Source organism: Lygodium microphyllum, chromosome 27 (assembly GCF_053477565.2).
Source record: "Lygodium microphyllum isolate KBCC chromosome 27, Lygodium_microphyllum_v1.1.10, whole genome shotgun sequence".
Lineage (NCBI taxonomy): Eukaryota > Viridiplantae > Streptophyta > Polypodiopsida > Schizaeales > Lygodiaceae > Lygodium > Lygodium microphyllum.
In genome coordinates this window covers 39,049,998-39,065,505 of record NC_141161.1, presented here as the reverse complement: position 1 = coordinate 39,065,505, position 15,508 = coordinate 39,049,998, and the positions used below count along the sequence as shown (strand labels likewise).

The 15,508-nt window shown below is 40.8% G+C and overlaps 1 protein-coding gene across 2 annotated transcripts in view; it reads left to right on the top strand.

The window, feature by feature from the left end:
• LOC148012229 (metacaspase-1-like) overlaps window positions 1–10,170 on the top strand; it is a 67,108-nt gene extending 56,938 nt beyond the window's left edge. For both annotated transcript variants that reach the window (XM_087669632.1, XM_087669631.1), the window contains exons 4-6: window positions 7,884–8,004; window positions 9,335–9,541; window positions 9,653–10,170. In XM_087669632.1, coding sequence (XP_087525758.1) covers window positions 7,884–8,004; window positions 9,335–9,541; window positions 9,653–9,709 — 385 coding nt within the window. In that variant the 3' untranslated portion in view covers window positions 9,710–10,170. The remainder of the gene's footprint in view (window positions 1–7,883; window positions 8,005–9,334; window positions 9,542–9,652) is intronic.
• Window positions 10,171–15,508: the final 5,338 nt, after the last annotated feature.

Genomic DNA, 15,508 nt, shown 5'->3' with positions numbered 1-15,508 from the left:
TATATCCCGAATGGCACTCTCATCATGAGCAAACATGGCTGCCTTAAGTCCCGGAATGGTCGCATCCAATGTAAACATCCTGCCATTCCTTCTGCCCTTGGCAATTAACTTGCAGCCATTTCCATACTCCTCAATGAAACACCCATCTTTGTTAAACCTCACTTGCAAATTCTGTTCTGCCATTTGACCCACAGACAACAGATTCTTTGTTATGGTCGGTACATGTAATACATTATGCAGGCCTTTTTTCTTGCCATCAGGCATCATAAGAGGAACAATCCCTTTATGCTTTATGTCATGTTGGGTGTCATCCCCAGTACATACATGACCATGTGTACCTGCAACCATCTCATCAAACTACTCTCCATGCGGTGTCATGTGGTTGCTCCAGAGTCAATGTACCATTTGTCATCTCTATCATGTCTCGATGCATTTTTGGATACATGCTGCATGGCAAAGAGTCTATCAATTGGCTTTTCATGAGCACCACTGGAAGATGCATAGTGCCCATGCTGTCTGCCCTTTGCCTTTATATCTCCCTGCTTCTTGTAACAATCCTTTGCAATATGCCCATACCGGCCACAATAATGGCAATCCTTGTCCCTGTTGGACTGATCAGATGACTGCCATGAACCAGATCCACCACCTCTACCTTGGGGTGATCTCCCCCTGCCTCTAAACCCGCCAGATCCACGCTGGCCTTGTGTATTTGCACCATGCTAATTACTCTACTGCTGTTGCTGTCCATAAGCATTACGAGTGTCACCACGACCTCAAAATGAACCACGACCTCTAGATCCTCTACCATGCTGGCTAGAGTATAACACAGTGTCTTTACTCTGAGATGCACTGGAACCTGTATTCAAACCAAGTTTGACTTCCTCATGCAGCAACAAAGCAACTAGCTCTTCCCAGCTAGGGGGCTCTTCTCTGACAGAAATGGAAGTGTCAAAAGCTTTGTACTCTTTTCCTAAGCCATTCAAGGCAACAACAATCATATCATCTTCTGATACACTTGAGCCAATGGTAACAAGTTGATCAGCTATGGTCTTAATCTCCGTGGTATACACCTGGATGCTCTTGCCATTCCTAGATATGTTGTTGAACTGCTGTTTCAACTGGATCTTCCTTGCATGTGTCATGGTTCCATAATTTTTCATCAGTATGTCCCAAGCATCCTTCGGAGTCTCACATCCAGTGATTTGAATTACCATAGCATCAGATATACATAGAGAAAACCAATGCAGCACCTTGCATGCTCTTTCATTCCATAGCCTGTAAGCTCTTTTGTGTTCATTAGTTGGATTCTGTGCAGGCAACTCAGGAGCAGCGCCATCTCCTGTGCATAGATCCCAATAACCTCTGCCAACCAGAAAGTTTTTCATCCTGAATTTCCATAATGCAAAGTTCTTGTTGTCCAACTTCTCTCCAACTATCTGAGTGATATTGTCAGTACCATGTGCATTAGCCATGATACAATAGACTGTCTATTAAGTGCCTCACTCCCTGCAGACCAATAAGTATGACTGACCAAGTTCAGTCCGTAACAGTTTATGACAGTTTTTTGCACTAAATTGCAGAAAAAAAAAACAGGGTATTTCAGCCCACTGACACCCCAAAACAACCCACAAACAAGTGGTCTCAACTGTAGGTATAACTGTCAATACATAAGCTATGTGTTTGCTTCAGCTTAAGCTTCTGTAACCTCACTGCCAGGGTACATACATGCAGTCTGAAAACTGTAAACTGTGAGTAACCAGCAGCAATTTCAAGTCCAAAACTGAGTGGTAATCATGTCATACATGTTCCAAAACCTCCCAAATAGCTGCTAGTACATTTGGCAGTCAAGACATGAGCATAGAGGCACAGAACAGTGCATAACCAGCACATACAAGTGTCAACAAATTTAGTTGCAGGTTGCAGTCAACCAAAATTCAGCATGACAAGCTCCAAGCAGCTCCAAAATGTCTTCCAATCATGTCATACATTTACTTTGTAGTGGCAAGTTCAATACATGAGCATCTAAGTAGGCATAGACAAGCTGTCTTCGTTGACCAATGGCATAAACTTCATGAACTGTTTGTAATTAACCAAGACAATGTGACTGCATTTACTTCAGCTTCAGAATTCAGTTTTCAATGATGCTCATTGCTTGCTTCAATCCTCCATACATTCAGCATGTATAGGTCAGTTTATATAGATGATAGAACCCCCAAGATGACCTGTATTGCTTCAGTAATACACAATGCTTGTCATTGACTGTGTATGACAGTTTTCAGCCACTAACGTACTTTAGATATGAGTGATTTCAGTGAGCAACTTCAGCTCAAATGCATTACATCCGGTACATATGGCTTCTTGACATACATCTTGGCTCCAGTGATGCTTCTGGGTATGTACGAGTGCTTCAAGCTCATGCCAGACAAGTGTATATGCTTTGTAGTGGCTGTATACAGCAGGCCACTGTTTATGACAGACCTGTGATCTCTGTTTTCAGCTCGTAAGTGAGCTCCAGCACAAGCAATGGCTTCCTATTATCTTCAAGTACCTTCCAGGGATCTCTTGCAAGCAATGTACAGCCAAGTGAGTGATTACAACCAGCAAATGAGGCAGAGGAGTTCAGGCCTGAAACAGGCGCAATCTGCTTAGACTGGACAGGGGTTTGCAGCAGCACACGATGTTGATAATGATGATAATGGAGCACACAATGGTGCTTAATGCTCCCTTCTCAAGGTTCTAAACAAGCCCCAGACAGTAGCTTGGACCATAGAGCGAACAATCACACAATGCATACCTTCCATTTGACAATGGCATTCAGCCTGTTTGAAAAATAACATAAGTCTTCAACTGCAGATCATCTTCACTCCCTCCTGCTCCAAGAAGTCCACCAAGTCCAGCTCTGATACCATGTTCAAAGTTGAGAGAGAGAGAGACAGGGAAACTCCATTGTCATGAATCTTCAGGTTCCATAGCTTTCTTCCATTATTCTTTTTCTCACTGAGTAACACACACAACAAAGATAAAGTGACATAGTGTAAGTGTAGACTAGACAGACTAACTCTAGTCAGGTCACTAACTGACTACTAACCCGACTTATTTAATGTAGTCACATGTAGACAGCTGCACACTCTAGCTGTCATAGATGTTGGTCATAGATAAAGACACACTGATGGTGAGCTTGATTTCTAACACATTGATGAACTTTGGCACTCCTACTTTCCTTGGATCCATACCATCCTCTTTGGCCTCCAATCATGTCTAGGATTTGAGAGGGGGTGTTAGTGGACATTTGTGTCATGCACAGTCATCTCTTGCCCATGAGCCTTGGTCTAGCTCAAACAAGGACATTAAGAGCTCTAACATTTTTTCTATCAGTCATTTGTGTCATGCACAGTCATCTCTTGCCTATGAGCCTTGGTCTAGCTCAAACAAGGACATTAAGAGATCTAACATTTTTTCTATCAGTCATTTCATATGTTTTGATGGATGTGGCACTCTTCCATTTCAATTTTAGACTATTTAGGTGGGTGTTCACACAGGCAGCCTATTATTTTAGGTTGTGTGTTTCTTTTTTATGCTGCCTATTAGCATGTTCACAATGGACATTGAGGGGATCTGTTTTTAATGTTTTTCAATGCTGGTGACGAGCATTAAATGATGGTTGGCCAGGTTTGGGGCTGAATGCCTATTTAAGGCAGTCCCCCATACTTGGCAGGTTGTTCCTCTTTCTCCCCCTTTGCAGGTGCTGTCTACTCTCCATCATCCAGTGCATTCTATGACAGACAATCACAATGTTAGAGCTCCTGTCCTCGTCTGAGGCTCACAAGCAGGAGATGATTGTACATGGCAAACGTCTACTAACTATGTTTCTAGTCACTATGATGAAGATCTATGATACCAACAAATTTGGGACATGTTGATAATTTACCGAAAGATTAAGAGAGGTGCAAATGGAAGTACAGCTATGTTATGGTGGATCATTGAGGTAATCATGATTGAAACTGATAATTAGAGTGGAACAACAATAAGATCTGGATGTGATGATTGAGAAAGTGACGTGCTTGAACTACCATTGCCCTGACTACTTTTGAGTCTAGCTTGTATTTGCTGCCATCCCTGCTTGAACTATAGCTTGTATTTGCTTCCATCCATGCTGCCTCTCCTTGTCTTCGCTGCCTTCCCAGCCTCTACCAAATTGTCTACTAGTTTTGCCCAGTTACCTGTCCAGATCTTCCATGCTCCAGCCAAGTGCCACCCTTGCTCCCTTTCTTGCAACTCTGCCACATATCTACAGTCGGGTTGCCTCTTCAGGTATCATGTGCTCCCTTCCCAACATTGCCAGTTGACTATGCTACCCTCTCAAACTTGCTCTTACTCTACCTTGCCTCACGTAGCTTGTACCTCCAATTGAAGTCTCTCCTTCCAGCCTCATAGCTTTCTTTCATTTCCTTTCCCAAGCCTCCTCCTTCTCCCCTTCCTTTTTTTCCCCTTCTCCATAGGTGCCAAAATCAGCCCAACAAGGTTTGGATTAACAGGTAGTTCAAGATACTTCAGTCCAACAAGGGGACTCTACTGTAGCCCCCATGAATCCCCAGTCGATGCTTTGTTGCTAATTTTCTCTAATCTGACTATAAAGCTCGCTCTTACAAACAGAGTCGCACCCCTCAAGTCCTCATCCCTGGCCTATTGATTGGTTGGAGATTGTCCCCCTCTTCACACTCTCAAGGATTCCATCCAAGCAGCCCTCACTGGCACTTTGATTGGGGTTACACGACTGGTAACCTCGGGAAAGTGATGTTTCATGGTCCAATTCAGCTCAGTCGAGTAGCTGCCAGCTGGAGGCAGCACTTGCTACAAACTTGCTCGAGGTTTGATGATCAATGCTTACATCAACAACTTGGTGGGGGGACTGTGACTACTTTATGCAGCCCCTTGATACCTGTTGGTTAGCATTGTTATCTCTACTAGATATACTGACACCCTTCCTCGGATGATTAGAATTCCTCATACATCCAGTCTTCTACTCTCGCCATCCTCAGTAGTGTTTTGCCTCTGGGATGATGGGTCATCTTGCAGTACAGTCTCCATGAGGATCCTCTCATGGAATGTATGAATCTTTGATCAATGACTATTTAGACAAAGCCACATGAGGCAGGACCTGCATAGAGTACTGTTGGAAGGATTACTGGATTTCCTCATGATATAGGAACATCACCAAGGTATGGGATGTTGCAAAAGGGTTTTGCTAGGACAGAGCTGCACTTATTGGGCAAAAGTGGTGAAGGACACAGATTCAAATACGAGTGTTTGCATTGGAGATGATGTGGACCCAGGAAATACAGGGTTGGGGTATCATGGTTCCAAGGAGAGCCTTATGGGTCTCTGTGAGGTGGACAACACACACTCTGTTTTGCCAGCCATTTATGCACTGAATGACTATCAAGACAACAGACACTTTTGGACTACCCTTAGTCAGCCATTATGTCAGGTTGATCATTTGATAGTGGGTAGGGGCTATGGTAGAGGCCTTGTTGGGCATGAGGGGCATATGCACAAAGATCATTAGAGGAGGAGAATGGGCTGTTTGGGAGGGGACACATACTAAGGCTGTTGCAAGGACACATACCCCTGCATTTTGACTCTCTAGCACGTTGCACTGCTTTATTTGTCACTCCAGCCTGATCTCTGTTGTCTTCAGCCCTTTCTCATCACTTATCCTCTTCAGCCATGTGGGACAGTCCTCTTTGTCTATGCTAGTGCCATAGGTGTCTACACTAGATTTCTCCTGTCTCACAGCCAGCTTCTGTTGCCTGCATCAGCCATTGCAGCCTGCTGCATTTTCATTTGCAGCCACTCCCCATATTTGCATTTTGTCTACCAGTTGCTGCCCACACGTGCTCAGGATGTCGCCAAGCTGTATTTATCACTCCAGCTTGCTGGCTTGCTGTCTTTAGCCCTCTGTGATCATCTATACTGTTTGGACCTTGGGACAATCCTCCTAGTCTATGCTGCTGCTAGAGGTGTCTATATCAAATTTCTGCATAGACATTGGTGGTTTGCTGAACTCCTGAACAGAGGATGGCATTCTAGCACTCTCCCTTGGTCCCCTCCCATGAGAGACAGCGACTGTTGGACAGCCTCCACTCCTTGAGCTCATACTTGTCTTTCTTCCTCGTTCTTTCATTATTCAACATTCATTCATCTTCTTCTCTTATTCATTTGCATTCTTATCCAAGCTCATTCTGTTAGTCATGTTTGTTTACTGTTTTCATATTTTAGCTCCTCATTTCGTCAAATGTTTCATTGATAGAAATTTTTCTTTTCTCGAGGGAAAGACCTCTTCTATCAAAAGACCAATAAAGTTATAAGACAAACTGATAAGAGAATTGATCAAGTGTTGGCACATAGGTGGATGGATTCTTCTGAGGTTTCAGTAATAGAATTTTCTTTTCTTGGGGGCCAAAAAAACCTTCCTTGTCAGAAGGCCAACATACTTAGGGCAAACTGATACATAAGGGAAGTGGTCCGTTGTTGGCAAGTGGTGGATGGATGGTGTGTAGAGAAGGTCTTGAGTTTGTGAGGAGATATCTCGGTTTAAATAGCTATTTGCAATAGCACCCTCATTTGATGAAACGAGTGATGATGTCAGATGCTGGGCCTTATGGGATAGAAAGAGATTGAATTATTTGCATTTTTTCCCATCATTGTTTCTTGAATTGTTTTACTCCACTTGGCAACAAGTTTGTAGGTTCATGAACTTAGTATTGATGCACATGCCATGATCCGAACCTCGTGGCATGGTTGGAGGTATTGTACATATTGGAGAACACCTCTACAGAGATTATAGTGGGACCCTAGGGAGTGGTTTTGGAGAGATCCCTTTGCAAAGGGACTCAGGGATGTCCCCTTCTTTGGATACATCACTAGATTGGGGAGGATACAAAAGGATGCCAACAGCAGCTCTGCACTGGATTGCACAGGATGTCACACCATGTTTCCTTGTTGAGTTCTGTTGGAGATTGGAGGATGGCTTTAGCCCAAAAATATTTCACTCTTTTTGTGGTTGTGCATAGGAGCCTAGCAATTGACACTTGGCTTGGTTATGGCAGGTCCAATTGCTTGCGTTAGATGTAGGGAACCAAAGGAGACATGAAGACATTGTATATTGGATTACCCTAAGGCTCAGGAGGTATGGAGGAGCCCTTGGGATGGTATTTCATGACATAATAGAGTCTATGATTGTGATATGGGGGACCATTGCTTGGTTTACAAATACAGGCCCAGCCTGTGGATACGAGGATATACAAGGGAATTGTACCTAATTCAGCCTGTGGAAGTGGATGGAATTTGTGGTTAATGTCAAAGTGGTGTGTATTGCTTGTCTTGTCAGCAAAAAGAACCTTTTAATAGAGTTTTCCATGTCAGTTTTCCCTATTGGCTGATACAAGTCTGAACATTTTTGAGGTTTCATTTCCAAAGAAATCCCATCACTACATCTAGATTCTTGTGGATGGCTACTCATGATCAACTTATGATCAATAGTCCTAGGCATTGTAAGGAAGGGAGCCCTAGGATTAAATTCTGCAGATAAACCTAGGGATCTTCGGGGTAGGGTCACACAAGTGAAACGATTAGGCTATGACTCACAGGCAAAACTACCCTTGTTGCAGGAATGTGTAGGCTGTATTATTAAGGCTAGCACATTGGACCAGCATGATATTCTGCAGATTTCTTATTCATGACTTCCTTGGATTTGGGGTTGGCTCTAGACATTTGTATCAGAGAATGCACCCATAGTGTGTGGTTAATGATCTTGTTTTCTACACTGCATATAGTTTTATAGTTTTGTTGTGCAAATCCATTGACATATCGTGATGCCACAGCCATGGAGAATACAGATGGGAAGATCAGAGTCCCCGCACAGGGGTCTGGAAAGGTACAAGTGGTGGTGAAGCTTACTGTTTCAGTGGCTGTGATGACAGTCAAAAGTCTGCTGACACAACTGTAAGACAGCTCTCTTTGCCCTAGTAATATCCTGAGTGTAATGCAGCAGAATGCTTTGAAGTAGCAAGAGAGTTGTTATTGTGACTCGTTCTCAAGTTTGATGCATTCTATGAAGTTGATTATGCTTTTGATTGTCTACTTTTTTCCCCCCCTTTGGCACATGCCTATATAATCAGATCCCAAGTTATTATTTATGCATGTATAAAACACGCCTTAGAGATTTAACGATCATAGAAGCAGGGCTCATAGCTACAAGCTAGGCAAGCGGCCTCTTCTATTCAAGCTTTTTTCTTCAAATAGTATGGCAATGACTTTACCATATGTTTAAATGTGATCTATTTGATCTTTTACACACTTTGATGCTGCCCCAAATGCTAAATAGGCTGACAAGAAATTGGTCAGTAGGGACACAACATTTGATCAACGGTAAACATCAAGAGCCATTAGGTCTAACTGACTAGATTGATAATAACATCATAGTGCTCGTCTGTTTTCTTCCACAGAAAAGAATGATTCTATGAATAGATCCCCTTGGGAAAAACCACCTCAAGGCAAAGCACCAAAGTAGCCTTGTAAGGATCTTCCAAAACAAAAATATACAACAAAAGAGAAGTCTATTACAAAGCTTAAGTAAACAAACAATAAGGAGGTGTATAGTGCCAAATCATGTGCGGCTGAATGTGAAAGAAAGTGCCAAAATACAAGGGCTTGAGAAAAAACATCTCCTCCTCCTCCTCATAGTCTCTCAACCACTATATAACCTCTCCCATCTCGTGTGGAGAGTGCGGACAGTCTTTGTGCAAATCCTGGAGAGTCTCTGCAATAGCATACATGCAAATGTAACCATCGCCAGCATACTTGGGATGAAGGCCCATGATGATTCAGAGCACATTTTCTTGGGCCAGACGATTGCAGTTTTCGTTTTTTTTTTTCATGAAAACAAAAATAGTATCAGATAATACTCCTAAGCCATAAAAATTACTAAGATACTAAATAGAGTACAAAGTCCAAATGCATGAGATGAAGGTATGTATATGGTTCGACATCTCCATGCTGTCTGCTTAAGGGAGAATGTCTAGTTCAAAGGCTCAAAGAACAGCTAGTCTGTTGATCTAATATTGCCAAACCAATTGGGGAATCCCTAGATGAAAAAATATACCAGATTCCTGCAGCTGTTGACATTTTTTTCTGGCTCAGTCCAGATGAGTATGAACGTGATGACCAAATTCTAGTATCTATGCAAGTCGCTGGATGTCTTTTTAAAGAAAATATGCAATGTTTTTTGGGTGAAAATAGTGCAAAAGAACAATAATGAAAGCTAAATTTGCAGGCACTAGCACAAAACGCTTACACGGGAGCTATGACCTTCAGCTTCATTCAAGCCATAGAGAAAGGTCGTGCAAGGACCTACAAAGAACTTCTGACAGAAATGAGAAACACGGTTCGTAATGTCGATGGTGGTGGTTTGGTTGGTCCGGTCACTTCACTTCTTCAGATGCTATTTGCTGGTGGAGGCTTTAGATGGAAGCCTGGTCAGGTAATTGATCAGTAGTATGTTAGAAATGTGTGTCAAAATTTCCCCTCATCCCAGGATAGTTATGCTACATTTGGAACATCTAATTCAATGTTGTATTGGGTTGATTCACAGGAGCCACAGTTAACAGCTTCAAGCCCATTCAATATAGACATACCGTTTCACTTGTAATGGGGATGGCTCTGCTCAAGGTAGCTTGAGAGAAGCACTGGTGCCGTGATGAGGTGACTGAAAGATATTTCAGAGAACTGATGGGTTTTGGTTTTCTCCAATACATATGTTAAATTAAGAACCTTTGAAGTAGGAGGCGCAAACTGTGCAATGTGCAGTATCCACTATCACTAGGGAGATGCTTGGAGGACGGTTTAATGATCTAACACCGTCTTCACTTACACTGCGAATAATGATGTCCTGAGTCCTTACAAATCTTGTGTTATGTGGCCCTTATGTGGGTGGAATTGTGTTAATGTTCCTCCATGCTGATAAGTGATGGTGTGCTCCAACGTCTATGATTTCGAACTTCAGGTAAGCCTTACATGAAACATCACCCACGGCTCCAATGCGCATTAAACCAAAGCATATTCCTTCGGGACTCGATCGTTTAGTCTCCTTCAAAATTATAATGTTTATGAGTCATGCCCTAACTCCCTAACTTTACTTCTGGTTAGAGTCTTAGACAAGTCTCAACCTTGCTCATGTGAATTGTCTTTAATTTGTTTATATGATCACAAAGGAAAATATCTAGATCACCTAAAAATGCTCTCTCCACAATAGCTCTAATGATGTCTTTAGTAATGCCCAAACTCTTCATCATGACCAAGCAAGAACATGGGGACCTTATCTATACATCAACTCTTGTCACTATGAGCCACCATTTGAATCCTTTGTTTAGAAATATGACAAATCCCCTACATGTCATCCTTTTATCACTTTAGTTAATCATTATCTTGGTATGCAAAAGTTGAGCACTCATTTGCTTGTGATGCCCACTATTGCAAGCAACACACCATCATTGGTAAACAAGCCCATTCATTGTCCATGTGTTTAAATCTAAGTGATCCAATTTGGGGAAATAACCTTAACCATGAGGGTTTGGATTATATACAACCCCTTTGAAGCTCTTGAGTCACTATCTTTGAATGCCTAAGTAGATTCTTCCATTTTGCCTAACATCTTGAAAGTAAATGCTTCCAGAGTAAGATTGCTACCTGAGGTTGTGCATATGTCTAACTAGATTATTGAAAAGAAGGGCCTTTGAAATTACTATACTTAAAGGCTAGTACAAACAATATATTTGTATTTTAGTAAGTTGATAATTATAGAAAAGAATTTATTTTATGTATATTGCATATGAATGTAATAGTCTTGATATGATGTTGCCTCTCCCCTCAATGTTTGTTGTTGCCTCGCCACAACTAGTATATTGTTGTCATTCTCCTACCATTGAGCTTTTTTCCCCCCCTCCCTCCCCAAGTGCATATCCCCCCCCCCCCCGCCCAATAGGTTTACTTTACCCACTTACTTGGTTGCCATGTTTATTTGATCAGTTCTATATCCTCCCCTTCTCGAAAAATGGAAGAGCTAAGCAAAAATGAGAGCACAAGAGTAAAGTTTTGGAGGTTGGAAAAAAAATAGAGAACAAGTGTATGTGTGGAAGCTCCAACAGTCTCACAGTGTGTGATCTCTCTTCTCTTATCCTATTGTTATAGTAAAGAATAAAGAATAAAGTGATAGTGATGGATGGTTGTCACTTGCAATGTACACGTATATGAGTAGTAAGTGCAAGATAAACATAGAAATTCAATTACATATAGCATTTAATCATCAATAACTTTTTACTTAAAGGTAAATGTGCTCGAGTGAGGAGAAAACAAGAAATAAGTAAAAGTATAATGTGTATATATAAGTGCAACTAGATGAGGAATAGATGTTATATCATCTTATATCAATCGTCTTTCTGAGGAAGGCATAACATTTCATTGGGAGACTTTTAGTGAGTAGATTAGTAGGATTCTCATTTGTAGAGATCTTGACAAGCTTTATTTGCTTGTTTTCAACCACCTCTTTGATGAACTACTAATGGACTTGAATATGCTTGATCTTCATATAAAAGATCAAATTACATGTCAACTAGATGACATTTGTAGAGTTCAAATGCAATGTAGGAGTCATTTGTAATACCAAGGGGCCTAATCATGAAATCTCCTTACAAGTCTCAATGATTACAATGTACTTAGCCTTAGACAAGGTAGTGCATTTTTGCATTATAGACATCCAAGAAATAGTGCATCTAATCCCCTTGTCAACAGTATCACAAACATGATCATATTCCAGTCGTCTCATGCAGAACTCGTCATAGGACGGTAAGTATAAAACCAAGTATAATACGGGGTCACTTGAAAGGAAGCCCTCGAATCAAGCAATCAACACTAAGAGAGAGAGCTAAGTATTAGTCAATTGGACATTAAGTAAAGAAGAAGCCGAATTGTACTCATCAAAACTATACTCCAACGTATTTATCTCCTCAATCTTAATAGCAGACTTTGTGTTACTATGATCATTTGAAGTCTTAACATTATCTTGAGTCTTTTACTTACATTTATCTCACCTATCCTTGGCATATTTTAAAACACTCTGGTCGAATACGACCCTATTGCTTGAAATAATGTATATAAGAGATGACTTGGGGCCATGGGATTTACTATTACTCTGTCCATGAGATCTAGAATTTGACCCATCCTATTATGCATCTCTACCATGACGGTCATTACCATATCTTTCATCATTATGGCCTCTAACAATGAGTGCATGAGAGGCATGAGCTGCATCGGTATTCCCATCCTTTACATCTTTGAGCTTAAAATCATTTGCTGGCGTATTAGTACTTATAGTAGTGTGAAATGTGTTCCGAGACTTAGGGAGAGTGATGAGCAAGAACATAGCCCTGACATTCTCCTCAAAGATAATCCCATGAAAAGTAAGTTGGCTAGAAATGTAATAGAACTCATTCAAATGAGAAGACATAGTAGTTTCCTTCATACAAAGATCAATGAGCTTCTTAAGCCAATACAACTGCAAAGCAGGGCTTTGCTATCATAAAGATGACATATTTTCTCCCATAACTCCCAAGCACCACCCTCATTCCTCAATAACATTGAAGTAAACTTGCTTTGACAAAGACAAGATAATATTAAACTTGCATAACTTATCAAGACTATGCCAAGTCTCTACATTATACTCTTTGAGCTTTATCCCTTTAAACTTCAATGGTCTAGCTTTCTTCTTTTGAACCAAAACTTCTCATATCTAGGTCTTCCAATATTTGAATTTATTGCCATCCAACTTGTCTATGTTAAAAATGGTACTATATCCAAAGGCACTTGAAGTAGATGCCATTATGACTGCAAAGGAAAGAGTGAATAGGTTGTTGTCATAACAATTGATTAGCCCCAAAATCAACCCAAAATTGAATGCAAGAGATGGGATGCAATACAATGTATGGATATTGACAAAATAAATATACTAAAGTTCTCAAACCAAGTGTCTACTCTTAATAAAATGACTCAAAATTGAATTCCAGTATTTCTATCAATAAAACTGTTGTAAAAGAGTATGGAATTGTAGACAAAATACCAAAATACAAAGCTTCCCACTGCCAAGGAAGTTCGAGTAGTAGCCGAATTGAAAACGCAACTAGTATTATGCAAGAATGAGCATAAACCTCTAGGTACCAAGTATTGTCAGAGAACCAAAGTATGTCAGGTACATCAATGCATCCCAACCAATAGAATAACCATGTACATAAATTGATTGTACATAAGAGATCTCTCAAGTAAACAAGAAGATCCAACAAACTACAACCAATCAGATTGTATATGTACAATGAAGCTCATGTACATAAACATAGCATATATCAGCCAACTAACAACTCATCTATTGACAAGAGACAATACTAGGCTATCAAATCAAATCAAAATTAGCCCACGGTCAACAATGTCCGCAAAGACAATGTATGCATAAACTAATGAGCATATAAGAGTCTCCTATTGACCTAATGGTCCAAGCTCTGCAAATAAAATGCCAAATTACTCCCATTTGAAGCAAACCAAAATAGCTCATGAGCAAAACAAGCTCAATACATAAGGCTCAAAAGCATCCGGTAGCCCAAGATACATCAAGTATACATTTAGGAGCATATATATCCAACAAGTAACCAAGCCTATAAGTGGAAAATCACTAAAGCAAATAGCACTGCAAAAATTGTATATAACAAATCTCAAAGCTCAGTGAGAGCATAACCATGCATATACATTGATTGTATATAACAAATCTCAAGATCAAATCTCAAAGATCAAGGAGAGCATAACCATGCATATACATCAATTGTAGGCATTTGTTTAACCAATAGACACCCCCAAAGAGCCTATAGGCATCACATACATAAGTATTCACAATGTATGCTCGCTATCCACAAGGTATAAGAGTAATAAACATTCTAAATGTTGAGCTAAACAAGCTTTAATTGATTTAATAACATTTCTCAAGCATCAACACTTCATTTGGGCATCAAAATATCTTTACATAAGTATTAATGGAGCATGATGTAATGAATAAAGCTGAGAGGAGAGAGGAGAAAGAGCTGAAGAGAGAGAAAAGAGCAAGAAGAAGAGAAATGAAGACTAGAAGAGGAGAGAGAAAGACAAAAAAGAGGCAAAAAGGAATGAGAAAGCTATGGAAGCTGACGATGAAGGTGGAGAGTATGTTCTTGGTAATCACTGGTTGGCCTAATTTGGGACTCTTACACCTTATATACCCCGGTCAGTGTGACTGGGTGTCTAATCCCTAGTTTCTATGTATCCGGCTTATTACAATCCATCCCCACCCTAAAGATTTTTGCCCTAAAAAATGAAGAGAGCTTGAGGGGAGTGATGGGTGGGCTTAGGGAGGAATGCAGAGTACTACTCTGAGCCTCATTATAATGAAAGTGGGTGAATAAAGACTAGGGACAACACGATGTCCATGACCGGCCTGCTAAGGTAAAATTGTCATAACTTTTGGTAGGCTGCTCCAAATGGGTTGTGCAATGTTAAAACGGAGCTTATGATAAGTACTTTTAGCTAGGTAGGATGCCTGAAGTAGGGCTTGCATGCTAGAGTGGGTGGAGTTATTATAGATAAACTCAGCCAAGTGGAGCCACATATCCCAACTGTGTTTTACATCATGGAAAAAGTGCCTCAAATATGTCTTAAGCCATTTTTTCACGCTTTCAAACTGGCCATCTATCTGAGGGTGGTATACAGTGGATGGGGCGAGCTTGGTACCCATAGATGTGAAAACTGTCTACCAAAAGTTGCTCATAAACTTAGCATCCGGATCATGTACTATGACTTGTGGTAAGCCATGCAACTTGAAGACATATTCCATAAACTGAGTAGCCATATGAGAGGCAGTGTATTGGGTCTTAGTGGGGATAAAGTGGGCAGCTTTGGTGAGGCGATCAACTACCACATATATATTGTTCCACCCATTCTTGGTCACGGGGAGGCCAGTGATGAAGTCCATTGTGATATGAGTCCATTTCCCTTCAAGAATAGGGAGGGACTGCAAGGGGCCAGCAGGTCTAAGTGTATTGCCCTTGTTCTGTTGGCATGGAACACATTTGGTCACAAAGTCCTTGACATCCCTCCATAATCCTTTCTAATGAAAGCTCTTTGCAATCTTGTCATATGTTTTGAAAACACCCGAGTGGGGCAAGAATGCATCTCTTCCATGAACTTCTGTGTGAAGGGGGAAGTGTATAGGATGACGATCTTGCCATGGGACCAAATAAGGCCATGCTTGAGCTAATATTGGGAGTTTTCAACAATGACTGTGTAATTTTTGGAGACGCGGCTGAAGTAATCATCTAACAAATAAGCTTCTTGACGCTCTTCAATCCAATCACTATGCAACTTTGAAATAGATAATACT